The sequence below is a fragment of the Manis pentadactyla genome, chromosome 4 (assembly GCF_030020395.1).
Source record: "Manis pentadactyla isolate mManPen7 chromosome 4, mManPen7.hap1, whole genome shotgun sequence".
Lineage (NCBI taxonomy): Eukaryota > Metazoa > Chordata > Mammalia > Pholidota > Manidae > Manis > Manis pentadactyla.
The window spans coordinates 125934505-125949732 of NC_080022.1; the positions used below are offsets into that span (position 1 = coordinate 125934505).

Consider the following 15228-nt stretch of genomic DNA (forward strand, 5'->3'; position numbering starts at 1 on the left):
TGTACAGATGGCTACTATGTGCCCAGAAAGCTTTAAGCAGAGGGACCGTTTCAACACCAGGCCCTGCCCATCTTAGTACTGTCGGCATTTTCCCTGGTGGCTCATTCCTCAGTGGGGTCATGTGGTGAAGTTTGTTCTGGGAGCCCTGAGACCAGAGTCCTGCCTCTAAGTCGACTGGGTGACCTTGGGCAGATTTCTTAATGTCTTAATGTCTCCTCATTTGGATGACCAGCTTTGCCATCTCAGAGTTGGTATAAAAATAAAAGCATATGAATTGACGTGATTTTTTTGGGGGGTGAGGCGATAATGCATGTAAGAATATGTAATATAATATATTACATTATATTATATATAATACAGCAGACTGCTACACTAGCTGTTTGATCCCAAAACTTTGTTCCCTCTGGAGAGAGCTCTTCCCCTTGGTTTTATTTTTAGACAGAGCAGTATTTTCAATTATAAGAGTATGAGATTTGGGCTCTCCGTTGTGCCTGGAAAACAGCCATGAATCTTTGCAAATTCCCAAAGCCCTTGCAGGGTCCCGGACAAGGCTTGGGGCTCTCTTCAGAAACACACGCAGACCTGGGCTGGATAACGATCACCCCTCTCTGGGGAGTACAATGAAAATAAAGCTTTTCTCAAACATTTATTTTGATAGGGAAAGAATAAGTGAAAATACAGACTGTACATAGAGTACTTCATAGAACATAATGTAAATCCTATAATGATAGTGATTATCTTCATTACTCTGAAACACAACCTGGAGTAAAAAGATAGGAGAAAAGCTACTAGCAAATCTTGGGAGATAATCACAAGAGGTTGGTTGTTAATTCAGAAACAGTAGGATATTCTCTAGTAACATTTAAATTATTTGAAAATATTGTAGATTAACATTCCATATTAATATAAATATTGATGTCATAATATTAGTCTGTCAATAAAATTGCTACAGTTTGAGTGCATGAGCACATCCCTGAACACTTCTTATATGTTTTTTTTGTAAAGCCTCACAAATTTCCATGGGAAGTCATTTTTGTTCCCACATTTACAAAGACAGAAGTGGTTTGAAAGCTTAAAGCACATGCCCAGGTTCATACAACCAGGAAGGGTAGAGTAAGGATTTGAACCCAAGTCAGCCAGACTGTAAGGCCTATGCCACATTTAAAATTTCCAACATAAGTTAATATTGGGGTTGTCGGTTTTCAGTCTCAGCTGTGGAGCAAGTTTTCTTGGTTGTAGTTTGAATGTGAGTGTGCTCTAGGATTGGTAAGAATTTAATAACAACTTTAACGTCCTAGGGGCTCAGCCAATGCCTGATTTAGTAGCTGCTAAATCTTTAGGCATCTTTAATATGGAGGCATATTAAAGATAAGGCATCTTTAATCCCCCATGACTCTATGACTTAAAAATAGATACTCCCTCACTGCTAACTGATTTATTACCAAAGTTATTCCTGTTTATCATGGATGATATAGGAGACACTGAATAGATAATCAAAATAAGAATATAGGGACAGAAGAAAAATCTAAAATCACTCAAAATCTCAGCACCCAGACATAATCACTTTAGGAATGGGTTTGTTCAGGCTTTTTCTATGCAGATGCTTTAACAGTTTTGATACACTTGTGGTGTATGTTGATCCTACCTTGTTGAATTTAAAGTATTTCAACTTTTAAAAGTATTTTCTTTCTTTCTCTCTTACTGCCTTATGGTCAAGAAATGAGACTGATACTTAGGGTTTATTGACATTTCAGTGTAGGTGTGCATTGAGGAAGTGTACTAACTTTAAAACTGTCTTCTAATATTCTATATCATGTAATAAGTTTAAAATATATAGTCAATTTGACATCAGTATTCATATCCTACAATTTTCATTTGAATTTTTTGTCTGTGTGGTTAGACTTACAGAAATATGTTATTTTCTTCTCCTGCTGTTGTTGATGTTGTCAATTTCTCCTTGTACTTTAGATGTCTTTAAAAATAACCTAGATACCAATACATTCTTATTTTAAAAGATTCAGACAGTAAAGAAAAGATAAGGTCTTAATCCTTCTCCCACTCCTGGGCATCATTGTGAAAAGTCTGACTTATTCTTGAATAACTGTTTTATATGCAAATATGTTGTCTGATTGCCTCATGATCTGTTTTTTTAGTTGTATGTCTTGGAGATCTTTCCATGTCAGTTCATATGGAATGCTCTCATTTCTTTTTGACTTCATGTTGTGCTTTATTGTGTTTCATAGTATGAGTGCACCATAATTTAATTAACCATATCCCTGTCTGATGGATATTTATGCTGTTGTTATCTTTTTTGGCATTATAAACTACTATGCAGTGATATTCCCTGTGCCTACATTTGTTTCTTTAGATTAGATGCTTTGAAATATCTTGGTTGATGGTGAGGCTCATTTAAAACTTAATAGAAATGTAATTGTACTTAATTATAAGTGATTCAAATATGTCAAATTGTATCCCTTAAGGCTTTACAGATTGCTCACCAACAGAATATGTGTCTCTTTCTCCACACTTGCCTAATACTCAATGTTATCAATATTTAAATTTTTTGCTAATCTGATGTTTGAAAAAAATGATATCTTTCAATGTTCATGTTCCTGAATGTTAGTGAGCTGAGTATATTTCATGTGCTTATTGACCACTTTTCCCTTTTGAATTATCTTTCCCTTTAGGTTGTAAGCTTTTGATCTTACTGTTTATAAAATTTCTTTTGATAATTCTGCCTGCATACAACATTTAAAATATCCTCTTTCAATTTACTGCTTGACTTTTAAATTTCTTGGGCTGATTTTTTTCTCCTTGTAGCATTTTAAACTTAAAGTGGTCAAATACATTAATATTTATTTCTACTCTGACCTTAGTAACATGTTTGACAAGGTCTGTCCTACTCCAAAATTATAAAGCTATTCTTGGTTTTCTTCTAATATCTTATAGATTTCCTTAGCTCTTTAAACCATATGGAATTTATTTTAAGATATAAAATAGCTAAATTCATTTTCCAAATGAATAGGTAATTTTCCTAACAAAGTTTCATCACATATTTTATTGCTGATTTGAACAGATACTACTGTTATTAAAGATTAATCATTAAAAATTAGAGATTAAATTCATACATATACACATAAATGTGTTTGTGTGTATATACATACATACAATTCTGATCCACTCATAATATATGTCTGTTTTTTCTTAATATTAACTACTACATAGATACATCTTTTTTTAGCTTTGAGGTATAATTGGCAAACACATTTATAATATATTTAGAATATAAAACATGATAATTTGATATATATACATGTTGTGAAAGGATACCCACCATCAAGTTAATTGACCCATCCACCACCTCACATATTAACCATTTTTGGGGGGTTGTGGGGGGAGGTGGAGAACACTGAAGTTCTACTCCCAGCAGATTTCAAATATACAATGTGGTGTTATCACCAATTATAGTCACCATTTTATACTTTAGATCCTCAGACTTTATTCAGGTCTGAGTTTTATACCCTTTTACCAACCTCTGGCCCCACCCTCTGGCCCCTGGGAACCACCCTTCCACTCCCTGTCACTAGATGTTTATATATAGCTATGCCTCGTGTCTTAGGGCAAGTCTGCTCTTGTTGGTGGTTTTCAAATATTACTAGAACACTTTTTTTCTCAAATAAACAGTTTTAAATAGTCAAATTTCATGAAAGATCCTAGGATTTGGGGGGGATGGCATGTACAATGCATAGGTTAATTTGTCTTAAAAACAGGTCTCTTGATAAATCACTGTTTAGAAAAATCAAGGACAATAATGGCAATTTGGTATATGTCTGGAGCTGTAATCCAGAGTGAAATCTGTGAAATCCACTGACCCAGGTGTGTGTGCGCAGGGGGAGGAGGGAGCCTTAGGTTGCAGTAGAGAGGGTCATACTGGCACAGCACAAATGGGATCACATCTGGCCTCTGCCATTTATTGGTTGTGTTACTCTGACCAGGTTGTTTAACCTCTTGGTCCTTAGCTCCTTCATCTATAAAATGGGGGTAATGATATCTGTCCCATGGCATTTCGGTAAGGACTACATGAGACAATAAAAGTGCTATAGATAATACATTATCAGTAGCTCCTCTTTGCTTCTCCTATGATGAGGAATCAGTCATATTTGTAACAGGTAGTCCCCACATAGCAGATCATAAAAACGTTTCCAAAGGTATCAGCTAATATGATTCCTTTTCCTTTATATTCTTGATTTAAAGGGTGGAAAAGCTCATTGAACACTAGTCCTCATTAGGTAAGTACCCACAATAACTCTGACCTTATTCTGTTATAGGGGCAAGCATTCATTGCCATATGGAAATAGGACTAGGTTTAAGTTTGGTGCTTTGTAAGTGCTCCAGAAATACTAGTTACCAATGGATCATAAAGATTTATATCCATTATTCTCATACTTTGATATTTACTCTAAACAATGAGTATCCTGAAAAACAATCCAGAGGAAGAAAAGGCTATATGCATAAATATTTTCATAGTAGTGTTATTTGTAATAAAGAAATTATAACTGGCTTAATTTTCTAACACAAGTGGTAAAGGTTTAGTGAATTGTTATATACTCACTTGGTAGGCTTTGACACAGTCTTTAAAACCAGAATCATGCTGCTATGTAGCAGCTTGAAAAGCTACTTCTTATATCGACTGATAAAAAGGCTGAGTACCAACTTATGCACTCACTCTATTAGTTTGTAAAAGTCATTATGCATCTGGACAAGAATGAGAAGGGAACACAAAATAGTGAAGACATGTAAAGTACTGAGGAGATTACTAATCAATTAACATTGAATAACATTTCCTGGTTTCATCTGTTTTGGAGCCTTATTGCCTGTCTGGAGCTTGAGTATCAGAAAGTCCTATGTGGAACTTTATCTAAGACCGAGAAGCCAGCACAGCCAGTCATGAGGAGAACAAAGTTGAATGACTTCCCAAAGGGAGATAGGAAATAGTAAAGGAAGCACAGCTTATGGGGTATTTTCCAGTCATTTTACCTTATCTGTGAAATGGGGATATTCCCTGGGGCTACCTGACTATATTCATGGGAAACAAGTGATGACTCTGTACCACTTATGGGGCTGAGGAGAGAGAGATGCAAACTGAGGGGTGGAAAACCAACTTACGTGGTAGTTCAAATTGGGGTGGCAGACAGGAGGTGCTAGGCAAGGCATACTAAGTATTTGAGAAGCTGTGTATCACTCACCATTGTTACACATACCAAATGGCAGCTCAGGAACCCAATAAGCACATTGTACAGTGTTACAATAGCTGCTGGATTCTACTGTATTCCACTGCATTCTGCCATATCCTACTGCTAGAATTCCACTGCTTCTCTAACAGCCTAAGCAAACATCAACTGAAGTGATGGAAATGAGAGGAGCGCTCCAAAACTGCCTATAAGGAATGGGAGAATTTAGCTCCCCACAACCAAGAGGCGAGCAAAAATCAAGCGTCCTTCCTTCAGTGGTTCTAGAGGACATTTTGCTATACCCTGTATAAATAAACATCAGGAACTGGTGTCATTTATGCCAAATTTCTGGGAATAAACCACAGGTTTTATTTTAACAGAGTTTGGAGACCCTTATATTTTATCTATGACCTAAATCTGGTCAAAGAAAGCCTGACTTACTGGTTCTTCTGGATGATATCAGTTTAGACATTAGTGCAAATTATTGACTTAAGCAAGCAAACACTACCTGCCTAATCAAGCTGACAATCTAAGTACTGAAATCATAAGGCAGTAAAACTATTATTTGGCTAATGGTGGTTGTCATTTTAAAATCCTATTTATGTCCATCCAAACCTTTGAACTACTCCACACTTCTCTCTTGTGCCACTCACATGCCACCAGGTCAAGTAATCCCTTCCCATATAGGGAATAGGGATTTCTTTCTGTAAATTCCACGAAGGTCTTTCCCTCACAAATGGCATGAATCATTTTATCAGTATAGAAACAAAGACCCAAGGAGCTGTGTTGACTTTCCCAAGGTCATGGGATCAGAGTGTGGGTGTGATGGGCTCCCACCGTGGCTCTGCCCACAGAGAGCAGGAATGAACTGAGAAGGTAGATAACTGTGTGACACAACTGCAGGCTCCTCCTTCCCTATCTGGGCAGAGTTGCGAGACAGCTGGTCACCACCTGCTAGATGACCAGTGAGTTCTTGCTACCAAGATGGAAATAAAGGAGATGAAAGGCCACTCAATGCTCCAGCATCTCCCATTAGGTTTGAAGTATGTAAAATTCTAACCCTGGGGATCTGCTTCTGCTATGCACTTCTGTTACTCTTCAATTCAACTCCGTTAGATTAGAATCTAGTCGATTTGGCTCAATCCAATTTGACAAAATCTTACTCTGTCTGTCATGTAACGTAGCAGATAAAAGATGAATGCTACTCTTTCTGGTCTTAAAAAACTTCTGTTTTTGTTTTCTTTAAAGGACCCCCTGGTACACAAAATTGGGTTAAACCTGCTCCTCTGTCCATGTTGCCCATCACACTATCATCGCAGACCCATCGATGAGCACAGTTTAATAAATCTGCTTAATAATAAGCAGGCATACAATCCCTGCCAACCTGAGGACCCAACGGAGAACCTTCCTCTTACCTTGGGCTGCACCCCTGTCTCCTCATCTTGCCTACCCAACTCTGGTGGAAACTACTTTTCTGAATATTGTATTTATATTCACTGACCCCCTTTTTATTCTAGTCTTATCACACATATACACACATGCATAAAAAATATAAAACCTATGCTGTTTATTTGTATTGTTTTTGCATAGTCTTTGGGGGAAGAAGAAAATACTTACTACACATATTTAATGGCACTTTCTCCATGTCAATCACTGTTTAGGTGTTAGGGACTGAAATAGTAAAAACAAACAAAAATCCCTGCCTCATGGAAAAATAATTAACAAGTAAAATGTTTAATTCTCCCAAAAGTGATGAGAGCTATGGGTGTAAGTCTGGCAGAGAAGGTGTGGGGGTGGGAGCACCAGGGCTCTGGCCATGGTAATAAGAAGGTGAGGAAAGGCTACCTGGTATGTGAGTAAATCTAACACAGCTGGACTTGAGCAAGAGCAATGATTTCAAGCAGGTGGCCTGAACCATAACCTGAATGTTCTTTGGCTTTAAGAAAATATTTTAGATTCCTATTTAGGAATTAAAGTGCATTCCTCTTTTAAGGTCCAGCTAATTTGTTTTCCTGTGGACTTCTGAAGGCACAGTGTGCAGGACCCATGCACATAGCCATACCGGGTTGTCTCTAATATTCCACATGAGCACATGCACTGTCCTTTCTGCTCCATAAATGCATCCCCAGCTCCTGGCACAGCCTCCATTACAAGGGAAACTTGGAAGAAATATTTGTTGAATGAAAGTATTAGTAAATATATAACTCTCAGACAGCATTTTCCAGCAGATTCCAGGATGCCTATATGGGCTCTCTGAGGATAGAGATTATAATCCTACATGGATGTCCCTGGGGTGGGGCATTGGTGACTGACACCAATAAATAACAGGAGTTTGAGGAGTGAAAGGGTGATTCAGCAGGTAAATAAGTATCTGGGAAGGAAAGTCATCAGTTTTTACCTGGGTGAGCGGGGAGGGCTTGCCCTACAGACATTAACTCTGCTAAATAAATCTCTGTCAGAACGTATGAGCTTCTGTGTCAGAGCAGAGCTTTTCCCAAAAGTGGTTGCATAGCTAAACCTGCCCTGGGAGTTGCTATGCGATAAAGGTGAAATACAATTGGGGATCACTGCCTTTTGGAAGTTCCTAATGTACATTAGCCAAGGTAAACTCGAGAAATCCTGCAGTTAAAAAACCCAATTTCATTTTCCAGTATACTCTGTCTCCCTCTTTTAAAAATGTCCTGCTGAACAACTGTTAACAACCTGTGGAATTAGTCTTCTGTGGACCATCCTGGAGAAGACACTGGAATTAAGCCTAGATAATCTATATTAATGGAAGAGTTCTACAGAACAAATTCTGCAGGACAGGGGGGCTGTGGGGTTGGGAAAGTTCGGAAAGCTGTATTGGAAGCTGTTGTCATAGGCAGGAAAATCCTCCTCCCAAGATGCCCACATCCTAATTCCACATCCCCATGAACATCTTACTTTACACAGTCCTATGGACTATGTTGTTCCACCCCACCCCAATTCATATATTGAAGCCCTAACCGCACAATGATGGTATTATGAGATGGGCCTCTGGGTAATAATTAGGCTTACATGAGGTCATGAGGGTGGGGCCCTCATGATGGGATCAGTGTCGTTACGAGAAGGGCACCAGAGCACACACTCCACTTCTTTCCTCTTTCTCTTTCTTTCTCTCTGTGCCACATGGGACATAGTGAGAAGGTGGCATCTCCCAGCCAGGAGGAGGGCTCTCACCTGAACCTGAGCATGCTGGCACCCTGACCTCAGACTTCAGCCTCTAGAACTGTGAGAAAATTAATTTATTTATATTTTGCCACCTAGTTTATGGTACGCTGACTAAGACACATGGCAGAGGGGAATTAAAGCTGTAGATAGAATTTCGGTTGCTAATCAGCTGACTTTAAAGTAGGGAGATTGCCCGGGATGAGCCCAGTGGAATCACATGAGTCCTTAAATGTGAAAGACAGGAAGAAGAGTGGAAGTCAGACACTGTTGCATGTCAAGATGGCAGAAGAAGCCACGAGCTGAGGGATGCAGGTACCCGCAGAATCTACAAAGGACGAGGGAATGGATTCTCCTCTGAGTCTCTAAAAGCAGCACAGCCTTGTCAACCAACCAACAACCCCTGATGTTAGCCCAGTGAGACCCTTTGCAGGCTTCTCACCTCTGTAACTATAAAATAATAAATTCATGGTATTTTAAGCTTCATTAAGCTTTTGGTGATTTGCTAGAGCAGCGATAGGAAACTAATGCCGTTGCTGAGAAAGAAATTCATGGCTGTCAGCAATGGGAGACTGAGTTCAGCTATGAACAGTTTATATGGGTACCCAAGGTGATTTAATTAGCCCTGGGCTTCTTCCTATTCTGATTACACCTAGTAGAAAACCCTGAAAGATTTGGAGGGAACAAGTTTCCCCAAATTTTAAAAATGATCTACTGGTTATTTTAAATGCAAGATGAAACTGAGGAATAGTTAGGATATTTGTGCTCAAGTAGGCGTCACATCCAAAAATTATCTTCCATGAAATATGGAAAAGAAGACAGATATAAAGCAATGGAAATGATTATCTTAGAACATTGTGTTCATAGGAAGGTGGTAGGTGTGAATTCTTCATTTATCCACTTGAGTAATATTTATTACGAGCATCTACTATGTGTCCAGTTCTCTGAGAATACAACAGTTCAAAAACACTCTGGTAATGCTTTTATGAAGCCTAGCATCTTCACAACTCCACAAACATACTCAGGGCCATTCACCTGGAAAAATATCAAATCTTAGGGCTGCAAGCAACTGCAGAAATAAACCAGTCAAAATTCTGTTTTGTAGATGGCAAAATGAGATCTAAAGAAATCAATTATATTAGGTATGTAAGTGTATGTGTGCATATTAGTTTTAGTCTAGGACAAATAATTTAACGTAGAGGAGTGCTTTTCTCATAAGCTGTAATAAGACACTCTTCTAGTTAAACTATTTGTCCTAGGCTGTAAAACTAACTCCTGGTGAAGGTAGGGCCATACTTGGCCTTTTCTTGAGTTCCTAGTGGCTATTTCTTTGATTGAGTCCATCATGGTGACCCTTCAGAAGCAAAATCTTAGTCCAATCTCCTCAATTACTGGGAAAGAAAATTCAGTCCCAGGCATGTTACAGATCTAATGAAGTGGGAATCAGTCATCCTGGTGGGTTACCTGGAAGGTGGAGAAGAAAGGAAGCACAGAGAGGATGGCCTGTGGCATCCTGCTGAGATGTCCCTCACTTTCTGGGAAGGAAGCAGCTAACTGCAGACTCCGGATGCCTGTGCCTAGACACGGTGGGAGGGGTGCAGCATTTTGGTGCAGGTGTGTTGCTTGCGCACGGTTAGCCTGGTCAGCTACCCTTTCCCAGGGCCCGAAGTCCAGGGACTCTGGCACAGAGCACCAGCCTGTCTGCTGAGTTTCCACTTGGCCTCCCCAGAGAGCCAGAAGGGAAGTGCCCACGTTCCTCCACAACCCATGTACTGGCTGTACCCCAGGGGACCCAGAGTCCATGTTCCCAGCATCCCCTCTTCCTGAGTCTCCTCTTGCACGCCTAACATGCCACTTTTGCATTTCAAGGACAGTCTGGGCCCCCAGAATCTCAAGAGTGGATGGGATATTGGATGGGGAAGCAGAAAGCGTTGATCAAAGACTTCTCAGACTGAAGGGAGGGTTGCCTGATGGCATTCAGAATGCCTAGTTCAATCTGGATTTCAGATAACAGTACATCCTCAATATCACAATATGCTAAAAAATAAATCATTGGTTATCTGAAATTCAAATTTAACTGGGCTTCCTTTATTTTTATTTACTAAATTTGACAACCCTAAATTTGTAGGGGGAGGAGGCAAGGTCCTGGTAGATGTCAGAGTCTGACTTTGGGCTGTTGGGTGGGAAGAGGTGAGAAAGAGAAAGCAGAGGACACACAGTTCCTTAGAAGCGAGACCCACTGATGGCCTGTCTCTCTCCGTTTGATCCTTCCTGCCTGGTGTCACACACACACAGTATAATAGTTCTTGAGTTCTGTTAATATGAAGATTAAGGTATTGGGGAAAATTGTTGAGAGTGATACTGATCACAGATACTGACAAAACAATGGTGAGAAGGTTCAAAACAATAAAAACGTGGTCAGTTGAAAAGGAACACTAATTATTGCATTTATGTGACCTGCCTACCATTTATGTCCAACTTACATGCAGCCCAATCACAATTTTGCTTGTTCTTAATCTTTAGGTGTTTTCAGAGAACCATTAAATCTTACCGAAGGGTCTGAGAAATTGCCTAGCCCTGCTTTGACATTTATAGATTAAGTGACCACAATTCAGAGAGAAGTGACCAACCCAGGATGATGCTGCCTAATAATCATAGTAATAGAACAATATTTCTGAGGGCTTACTAAAAAAGCCATTTTAGTAACACCAGGCATTTTCCTGTGTTCTACTTGTATTATGATATTTAATCCTCACAACAACCCTGTAATCAACCTCATTTTTCAAGTGAAGCAAATTCAGGCAGAGAGAATTATGTAATTTGTCTAAGGTTCAAGGTTATTCAGCCAATAAGTAGAGGGTGCCTGCTAAAACCCGGCTAGTGTGGTTCCAGATTCATACACTCAACCACAAAATGCCATGGCCTCTCAAATAAGCCTATATCTCTAAACATAGTAATACGCATAAACTTTCATACTTTACTACTCCTCTAGCATGATATCATACTTAATAACAAGGTCATTCAAACAGAGCTGATTGAAAGCGGGTTGGGGGCTATTGCCATACATGTCAATTTTGGAGTCAAAGCAGTTATCTGCTCACTTGTAAACAAGCCTTACAACACAAGGAGTCTTGCCATGATCAGAAAACAATTAAGTTTCATTTGTTTTTTGAAATAGTTTGAGTGAAACACATAACACCAGGGTCCACTATCAAAGCAAAGGTCAGTAGTGAGGTAGACTTCTCGGAATTTACATTTTGGATAGCTCATGAAACACAGAGAAAGAAAGAGAGAAATCAAAACAGAAGAGGCCTCCTTATCCATTGTTAGCCACAAAACGAACTGCACTCTCTTAGGAAGAGACAGGCTCTCTGGGAAGTGTGCTGCCCGCCAGACTTCCAGGTGAGGGCCGCTATAGTTGTAATTATATCCAGGAGGAGTAATCACCAACCTCCATGTCACATTTGCTTAGTTTTACATTCTGCTTATTTTTCTCCTCTATCTTTCAGATTATCAACCCTTGTATCTCTGATAACCAAACCACTCTGTGCATTTCCAGACCCCAGCTTTGCAGTCTGTCAAAGATGGAGGGTTAATCATGCCTGTCTGCTTTGATATCATGTCTTCCTGAAGCTACCATTCCTCTAACACAAAAGCCTATCCAAGCTTTAAAAAAAAAAAAAAAAAGTGAGGTGGCCATTGGAATTCTCAGAAGCTCCAAGGTCTCCCTGGGAGACACCAGAACTCTACCAATTCACTCCAACAGGAGTAAGAGGCCCTGCAAACTGTGTCTCCCCTCTCATCTGCACATTAGCTGAAGCAACCACGCCTCTGAGAAGTCTTTGGCACCTCTACTTCCAAGTACCTAACTAAACCCTTTTAGACACAAACCAGCCCCGGCCCTGCTCTCCGCAGAAACTGGAGATGGTGCATCTGAAATGAGAGCAGCTTCTTGCAAAAACAAATCGACGTCCCAACTTCCTCAGAAAGGTGGCAGTATTGCCTTGCGGCTTTGACCAAATTACAATGCAGTGGCAATGTCTCTAGCGGATTAATAGCCCCACAGCCTCACCTCACCAGGGAAAAGAGAGGAAGGCTTAATCCGCTGAGAACCCAGGGCCTGGCAGGCTCGCCCCGGAGCTTCAGGGGTACGGAGGCTTGTGGCCACATCAGCTCTGGAGTTTTTGACTCGCTTCAACAGCACAGAGCCTGAGAAAATCTCAGTTGCACCCCCACCCCGGAGAGAGCAAAGCCAAGAGCGTCTCAGGAAGTCACAGATGACCCTTACTTTCAGCATCCACACTTCCTTTCCCATTTTTCAAATAGCCATTCCACGTGAAACAGTGGGATCCCATTTGGAAAACTGAGGAAACCATAAGGACTAGGCCAGCATCCTTCTAACACCTGTCATGTGGAAGGTTCACATCAGAGTTCTCCTAAAGTAATCTGTCTTCTAAGGAGTCCTGCCATTTATTGGGCGATTGTTCACACTTTCATAAATCCAATATGAGAGCTACTGAGAGAGAACCCAAGGAGGCAGGTGTCTCCCTGTCTAAACGTGCAGGCCAGCCCACGCATGCCTTACAGGGACAAGGACACCAGCCCTTGCTGAGGACCGGCTCCGATGCCCATGTCTCCCTTCCACTCACCTTCACTCAGCATCCTCTGAGAATTTTCTTTATGCGCCACTAACAAATCTGGGGGAAAATTCCCCATTTATAAATATCAGATGGTTTGGGAAAAAATATTTGTGGCACTGGAGTCCTTTTTTTTTTTTTTTCCTACAGTGATGTCATTTTAAATACTTGGTGTGCTCCAAATTTTCTATTTTTACTTCCCCCAAGTGACTTTTTTGGGAAATACATTTGTTTGGATCAGCTACATTTTAAGCGACCCTATATCTATTAATAGACAGCCTCAGGTTCATCTTCTCAGTGATTATAACTGATAGGAGGCAGCTCTCAAACCTGAAATCCCTTATTTGTTCATCCTCAAAGGGGCTCCTTTTGGATGCGCCCCTCCAAAATTCTTACTCACAGATACACAGAAAATAAAAATAATAGAAGAAAAGAAGAGGATCGGTCTTTTCCACAAACAGAAAAACAGCGCTCAACAACTCAAAGCATTGAAAATGGAAGACGTTAAAAAAAAACCCCAAAGGCAAGTAAAACTCTTCACTTCCAAAATGTGCTTTTGGGGAACAGATCTGAAGTAGCCACGGCAGGCTTTGAGACATTTATTTGGAAAGCAGTCCAGAGTGGAGACGCGCAGAGAGGAAAGTCGAAGAAGGAGGGAGCGCTAAGTGCCTCAGCCCTACCTGATCTGAATTTGCTCCTAATCAGCAAAGAATGCTCAGATCCCAGGAGTGTCATGTTGAGTCTCAGCGAGCCGCTGGTCCCTTTGCCAGACGCCCCCTGTTTTCCACCACGAACGGGCTCCCGGGAGCCCAGCTGATCGCAGCTAACACCCCAGAATTCATCCAACTCTCCGTGAGCTCCCCCGGGTAACACAGAGGAAGCCAGTGATGGAATGCGGGGTCCCCAGAAAACAGGAGGCTACCCCCGCGCTGCGCGGGGCTAGTTAACTCTTAGCCGGCAGGGCCCTCCTCCTCCTCTGCGTTTGGCCCGGACCCGCGGCATCCCGGGCGTTGTGGCTGATGTCATAGGCCGCCAGCGATTGCGGAGTAGCACCACCGCGCCTTTATGAAGGTCCCAAGTTTGCTATCTGATCCTTTTTTACTACTGACAGCAGCGCAGCCAATCAGGAGCGGCGAGCGGGCACCGGGGACCCGAGAGGCCGAGGAGTCGCGGGAGCCGGGTCTTAACTCTTTGCGGCGGGCCGCGCGGCCGCCGAGCACGGGGGCGGGAGGCAGGCCCGGGTCGGGCCCCGCGGGGCAAGTGACGCGGCCACGGGGAGAGGCGCGTGGGCCGGCGGGCGGTGCGCGGCCGGGGTGGCGCCGCAGCTCCAGGCCCAGGCCTGGGTGCGGGGCGCCGCCAGGGCTTCCCCGGGCCGGCGGGGATCTCCTACCGGGGGGACGCGCGCCTGGCGCGCGCGCCGCTCTGCTCAGGGGCCCGACCCCTGGGCAATCAACGAGGCTGCCAACCGCCCCAGTCACACCCTCTCTCATCCGGCTCGGGGGCTCGCAGCTCCGGTATCAGACGTGGATGCAGGTCCTCTGAGAAAATGAAAAGCCTTTCATTTTCTGGGCTGTGCTTTACTTATTTATTTTTGGGACAAACCTGACTCAGTTGTGTGCAGATGCGGCCGCCCCTCCTGGGGATGGTACAGGAGCTGAACGCCTTGCTGGGCTCTCCGTAGGAAGAGTCTCCGGAGCAGGGGTATGTCAGAGCTGGGGCTGGGCTCAGCTTGGACAGACTCAAGGCTTTCCTGTGAGTGAGTCCCTCCTGGGGGAAATTCATTCTGACTCCGACACGGAGTTACGGTGCAGCGAGCATGTGCCAGGTGTTATAAGGCTCATCAGTAAATGAAACAGACCCTCCTCCCAAGATGCCTGCTTAACAATTGCGACAACGAAAACACAATTCAAACCATATCTGTACATAATGTGGGGTTGAATTTACTTGTAAGCTTACATGCATAAGGGTCCCCAGGTATCAATCATTGCACACATGCCCCGTTGGATCCCAGGAGAACCCTAAACCCTAAAAAGATCGGTGGGTAACAGATGGAGACTGATAGGGCAGTAGCTCAAAGGACAACTTCTAATGCCCTAAGTTCAGACCTCTGCCCAAATTCTCCTATCCTTGAGGTCGTTGTTTGGGTCTGACCAGTGGTTTGTGTAAATTGT

At 42.1% G+C, this 15228-nt stretch overlaps 1 protein-coding gene across 5 annotated transcripts in view; it reads right to left on the reverse strand.

Annotated features, from left to right (window-relative positions):
- The window catches only part of MYOCD (myocardin), a 95055-nt gene extending 80516 nt beyond the window's left edge, over positions 1–14539 (reverse strand). For 2 of the 5 annotated variants that reach the window (XM_036920696.2, XM_036920700.2), the window contains exon 1: positions 13738–14537. In XM_036920696.2, coding sequence (XP_036776591.2) covers positions 13738–13792 — 55 coding nt within the window. In that variant the 5' untranslated portion in view covers positions 13793–14537. Of the gene's footprint in view, positions 1–13737 lie in introns of all 5 variants that reach the window. The other 3 variants (XM_036920697.2, XM_036920699.2, XM_036920701.2) reach the window with 3 other exon arrangements.
- Between the last annotated feature and the right edge of the window lie 689 nt (positions 14540–15228).